The sequence below is a fragment of the Nannospalax galili genome, unplaced genomic scaffold (genome assembly GCF_000622305.1).
Source record: "Nannospalax galili isolate Female #2095 unplaced genomic scaffold, S.galili_v1.0 scaffold149, whole genome shotgun sequence".
Taxonomy (NCBI): Eukaryota; Metazoa; Chordata; class Mammalia; order Rodentia; family Spalacidae; genus Nannospalax; species Nannospalax galili.
Genome location: NW_008359763.1, coordinates 1902026 through 1908025, shown reverse-complemented (window position 1 = coordinate 1908025; position 6000 = coordinate 1902026). Strand labels below are relative to the sequence as shown.

Below are 6000 nucleotides of genomic sequence, written 5' to 3'. Positions count from 1 at the left end.
CCTGTAGCCCCAGATGGCCTGGAATTCACTATGTAGACCAGGTTGGCCTGGATCTCACAGAGATCTACCTGCCTCTGCCTCCTTCTGCTGGGACTATTTTTTGAAACAGAGTCTTCCTGTTGCCCCAAATGGCCTGGAATTCACTATGTAGATCAGGCTGACCTTGAACTCATAGAGATCTGCCTACCTCTGCCTCCTGAGTGCTAGGATTAAAGACTTGCACCACCATACCTGGCTTTCTTTTTACACTTGCCCCATCTTTTTAATTTTTTAAAAAATTTATGTGTATGCGTATTTTGCCTGCATGTGTGTAAGTGCACCCGTGCTGTGCAGTGCCCTCAGAGGTCAGAAGAGAGCCCCATATTGTCCTGGAACTGGAGTTACGGGTAGTTGTTAGCTGCCATGTGGGTGCTGGGAATTGAACCAGGGTCCTCTGCAAAAGCAGCCAGTGCTCTTAGCCACAGAACCATCTCTCCAGCCCCAGGACAGTCTTCTTAAAATACACACATGAAAGTTTGAATATTTCTCAGTTACCTTTGTGCGCCTTCCTCCTCCTCCACGTACGGTACTTTACATCGGCTTGTTTGTTCTTGCAGGGCATGCTGTTGAAGCGAAGTGGCAAGTCACTGAACAAAGAGTGGAAAAAGAAATACGTCACCCTGTGTGACAACGGCCTGCTGACCTACCACCCCAGTTTACATGTGAGTACAGCGCTGTGGGGCAGCTCGCTGCTGGGCACAGGGGAGAGGCCGCGACAAGCCATGGCTGGCCTTCTGCCTCCCTCTGGCGGTTTGGTGGTATCAGGTCCCTTGCTGGGTCCTAAGGCACAGTGCAGTCCCTCATGGCCTCTCAGCCCCATTCCTCCGCCCTCATCCCCTTCATGTTACTCTATGGCTCTCTGGTTCTACAGTGAATTCCAAGGAGAGATACAGATGAAGTGAAGTTTTAAATTAGGGTGGGAAGTTGGACTGAGTAGCAGAAGGAAAAGGGAGTCCGTGAGCTCCAGAACCGAAGGGAGCAGCTCCACAGGAACCCGGGGGAGCCCAGGGACCAGCTCTGAACGGCAGACATGGAAGCCAGGGTTGCCGCCTTCCCAGCCCAGTGTTTGTTGTGAGGTTAGAACAGGTGGGGCTCGTATGGGCTCAGCAATGCTTGTGCGTGAACAGACTACATTGTATTGATGCTTTCTGTGAAGAGACTGAAAACAGAATCCATTTTATTCTTTCAGAAACCTAGTCATTCTGTGCAGTCTGTTTTTTCAAGGAAGGACTGTTCATTTTGGTCTTATGATGGCACAGTTCTTGCAGAGGTCAAGAATTAAAATCTACACCATTAGTCACTGGGCTTTTGTCACTGTATCAAGCTACTGATTTTTTTAATTGAATTGTTTTTTTAAAATGACAATTGCTAAGAAGAGATTAGAAATAAATGTACTGAATGGAAGTAAAAATCACTCCATGTGGCTGTTAGCATTCAGAGCGTGGACTCCTGTCATCCCTGTGTACACAGTCCTGGTGCTTCTGCACACATGAGCACACCCCACAGCCTCTCTCCTCACCTTCTGCGGTCAGCAAATACACAGCACCGTTCTAATGCGTTCTGTGGTATGGATGTGCCGTAGTGACGCAGTGTGTCTCAAAGCACTACAGGAGCAGACATGTAAATTTGACTTTTCTTCCAGGATTGTAAGTAGCTCTACTCAGACTGTCTCTTGACATCACTGTGTCCTTATCTATTTCCATAGGAAATAGTGTCAGTTTGCAGAGCTGAGGGTCCACTCACTATCACTGATTTTGGTTCATGTCATATTCCTAGGAAGTATGTGCAAGTTTCTGTCCTCTAGCCATTGGCAGGAGGCTGTCCCCCTGTGTGCTCAAGAGCACTTACCTGTTTAAAAGTCTTTTCTGGCATGCTCAGTGACACAGTATCTTTGTGTGGTTTGCTGCCTGTGTGACCCTCACTGCACCTTTCCAGAACCAGACCAGATAGCTCCTGCTTCTTTTCCTATCCCCACTAGCCTGTCACTTTCAGTACACCCTCAGGAATGCTGAAGTAGCCAGCACATAATTACAGAAGAGGCCCTGTGTTAGATGTGTTTGTCCTCGTGTAGGCAAATGGGAGTGTTCTGTACAGAGCTCGGACAGGTGCTGCTGAACTAAACGTTGCATAGGATGAGTGACTGAGTGGTGTTCCCACCTTTGGTATTTTCAATAGATAATGAGGTTATTGGTGTATAGCCACATTGAGGGAGGGAGGGAATCTGTATACCAGATACATACGGCAGATATATTCATATATAAAAATAGCCTCTTGTATGTAGATAATCATAGATGTGCTAGTGTGTATGTAGAGGTTCTTTGTTAGATGAGGGTCCCTCTCTGGCAGATCTTCTACTAGTTTGTCCTGGGTACAGGTTCACTCTCGGATGGCCTCCATGGTAGAGGTAGCAGACCTGTTTCTGGAGGCCTGTGTGTGGCCAGGCCACTCCATCTCCAGGACTGCCCTGCTGAGGACTTGGGTTCTGCATCCCATCCACTGCCAGCTTCTATCCCTGAGCACACACAGCAGAGTGAGTGGGCCTTTCCTGGCTGTCCCCACCCACATCCAGGAAGGCTGTCCTGACCCCTTGCTCTTCTTAGACCCTGCCAGAAACCTCACTGTTAATTAGCTCTGGTGCTGAATGCATGAAGTCCTCTTCAGAGAGCACAGCTGGGTGGTGTTGACCACTGTCCAGTGAGATCTGACTGGTCTTTTTCCCACTACTCTGCGCTCCCCTGTGACCCCCCACTCCAGCCTTCTCTGTCACCTTCTCAGGCTCCTGCAGGGCCCCAACAGTGTCTCTGTCATCATGTGGGCTCATGCCTGGACAAGAGGCCCCTGGCAGCTGGGGCCAGAGCTTAGAGCTTCACACATGCTAGACAAGTTCTCTTACCACTGAGCCATACCCCGGCCCTCAGCTAGGGCTTTAAAATGCCCTTGCTGACTGCCCTTAGGATAGACTTTCCAGGTCAGTTTCCCCTCTCCCTAGGTCACCAGGTACAGGTAGGTACCTTCCTACACATGTGTTTACATAAAAGTGTTTACATAAAAGATCATCATTTGGGCCTGAATCCCATTCAGTCCCATGCAGGTGTTGTCCACGTGTTGGGGTAGTGGAAAGCAAACCCAGTCTCTGAACAGCGCATGTGGGACCCCAGTACCTTCCTGATCCTGGGGTATCCTAGTGGATCACATGCTCTTTGAAGCCATGGCTGCAGGAACAAGCCATGATCTAGGGGCATGTGGAGGTGTGGCACCCAGTGGGGTTGGCGTGAGGCTGAAAAGTCCCTGGTGCTTGTTCCCACAGTTGGCCCACCTCCTAGAGCCTGGGCAGGCTTTCAAGGTAGCAGGTCATAAGCGGGAGACCCCGGGAGATAGGGCAAGAGGTAACCCAGTGTCTTTCCACTTCCCAAGCCTTTGGTGTGCCCGCTGCTCTGGTGAATCCCTCCAAAGCCCCGTTCTGGGTGCTAAGCTCAGCTCTACATCATGCAAGAGCCCAGCAATCCTGGGGCCCCTTGGCCAGCACCGTTTCTCTGTCCTGTATTTAATCCAGACTACACCATATCAGCTCTGTCCCCATGTGGAAGATACGAGCGGAAACTGCTCGGTTTCCTGGTTCCTGTTGTGGAACCCTTTGGTGTCTCCAGAACACCAACCGACGTATTGGTTTACTTAGCTGCAGCCCTGCCCTGCCCCTCTGCCATGTTTCTAGCCTTTCCCCTCTCTGCTGGCAAGGCTTAGGAGCTGGCCTGGCCACCTCAGGGTGGTGCAGGCCCTGGTCCTCCTTGCTTTGTATGTGGAGAGGAGAGGCAGAGGCTCAAGAGAAAGATATGAGGGTGAAATTTTAATCTAGATTCCCTAGAAATGGTTCCCACATTGGGTGGCCACCATAGTCATAAGGCCCTGTGGGGACTCAGGATGGCAGGGACAGCGGCCAAAGTGGGAACACTTCCTATAACAGCACGTGTTCCACAGCTGGTTGGTGCGGGTGTGCACTGTGGTGTGCAGATGCTACCCTGGCCACATTTATTCTCCATCCTACCCTTGACTCTGGCTAGCAGATATCTTCTTTAGAAATCTGGAAAGAATTCATTCTCCAGGTAGGAAGTTTGGTGGACTCCTGGGGGTGGGACCCAAAAATTTCCACCCAGACAGAACAGGCTGAAAATCTAATGGAGGGATGCCTGAGGAGTTGCCCTGAGACTACAGCTGCCAAGTGGGATTAAAACTGGAGCTAAGAAGCATCATTCAGCCTCTCTTTGTCCCTCGGGGTGCTGTTACTAAGTCCATCAAACTGAGACCCAGGTTAGAAAACAGGTGTAATGCCAAACCAGTTAGAATGACTGCTGTTCAGGGAGGCTGGCTGCCTAGTTCAGCTGGTACTCAGAGAGTTCTGGCCAAAGGACTTGCTGTGGTCCAACTCCAGAGTCACAGTCATTCAGTGACAGTTTGCTGCCCCTGCTCCAGGACTGACCAGTAGAATTCACTCCTTTATGTGTGATTAAAAATTTACACCAGCAGCCCTAGGCATCTAAGCACAACTAAAGTAACAGGAAGAAAGCCTGCTGGCTCCATGGCCTCCTAGCTCCGTGGTCTGCTTGGCTCCATGGCCTCCTGGCTCCGTGGTCTGCTTGGCTCCATGGCCTCCTGGCTCCGTGGTCTGCTTGGCTCCATGGCCTCCTGGCGCTGGGCTCCTGGTTCAGTGGCCTCCTGGCTCTGTGGCATGCTCTTTTGTAGTCTGCATTTCTGTTTCTGAAAAAAAAAAAAAAAAAATCACTCATCTCCAAGACCTTCAAAGCTCAAAGCTAGCGGCTGTCCTAGAGGCAGTGCCTATGAGTACTCATGGATTTAAAGCTCATTGCTGGATCGTGGTTGGGGTGGGCACAGGCGTCTCATTTGGAGATCCTTAGGTTCCCTGTCTGTGGACTTAAATATGAGCCGTAGGGAGCACCATGGTGGAAAAATGGAGGGGTAATGAGAAAGAACTTGAACCCTGGGGCTCTGCCACTCAGCATGGCCACCAATTCATCTTCCATGGGGGGAGCGGGGGGGGGGGAAACAGCCATGTGCTTGGTTGACAGTCCTGCCCTCAGAGTTGGCGATGTAAGTGGGCTATAAGAATGATCTTGCTGGCCAAGGACATCGTGTTACAGTGTCCCATTCGAAGAAGCTCATGCATTCAAGCCAGCCTCCAACCCTCCTTGCAGGGGGCCCTGGTGGCTGCACACCTCCCTTCCCTGAGCACACACCTGCCTAGTGGGTATGCATTGCTCTCTTTAATGGTCTCCTCTGATTCCTGTCTCATTCTTCCTGACGGCTGTTGAAACCAGCTCGGCCCTGCTCTTTTACCTCATACACAGAACTAGAACTGGCCTCTGGAAAGGACATACCTTTCTCCACAGCCCAAAGAAATTCAGTGACCGAGATTCTGGTTATAGTGTAAGAGTCGTTGGGGCCAAGGAGCTTCGGTTTGGTACCCTTCTGCACATCGACACCAGAATGCAGATTTTAATAGCTTCCAATTTCACAGTCAGACAGGAAGGGACTTTTTTACTGATGTAACATCACCAAGGATCTGAGATTAGTTCCTAAGCAGATCTTCTCACATCTTTGCAAAGAAAGGTCCTGCATTGTAAGAGTGCTCCTCACAGCACCCCTCACAGTGCCCCTGTCCGTCCATCACATAGCAACTTGGTTGGGATTTGAGGCTAGAGGAGGCATCAAGAATCTTTGGTCAGAGTCTTCCCCCAGCACTCCATATCTTCCAGCACGGACCTCACGCTTCCTGAGGTGGGGAGCACCCTGTTACTCCCAGACCTTTCATTGACTACTCCAAAACCATGCAGAAGGCAGAACAGCTCCTGCGAAAGCGGCAAGATCCCTGGGCACTGCTCAGTGTGTGGGGGCCGCCTTGCTGGGAGTGTGGTCACACTGGATATTGGAGTTAGGTGAGATCCCTAT

At 50.6% G+C, this 6000-nt stretch overlaps 1 protein-coding gene across 10 annotated transcripts in view; it reads left to right on the top strand.

The window, feature by feature from the left end:
- Agap1 (ArfGAP with GTPase domain, ankyrin repeat and PH domain 1) overlaps positions 1–6000 on the top strand; it is a 511278-nt gene that overhangs the window by 314970 nt on the left and 190308 nt on the right. For all 10 annotated transcript variants that reach the window (XM_017795748.2, XM_017795749.2, XM_008823665.3 and 7 more), the window contains one exon: positions 597–701. In XM_017795748.2, the coding sequence (XP_017651237.1) occupies positions 597–701 (105 nt within the window). The remainder of the gene's footprint in view (positions 1–596; positions 702–6000) is intronic.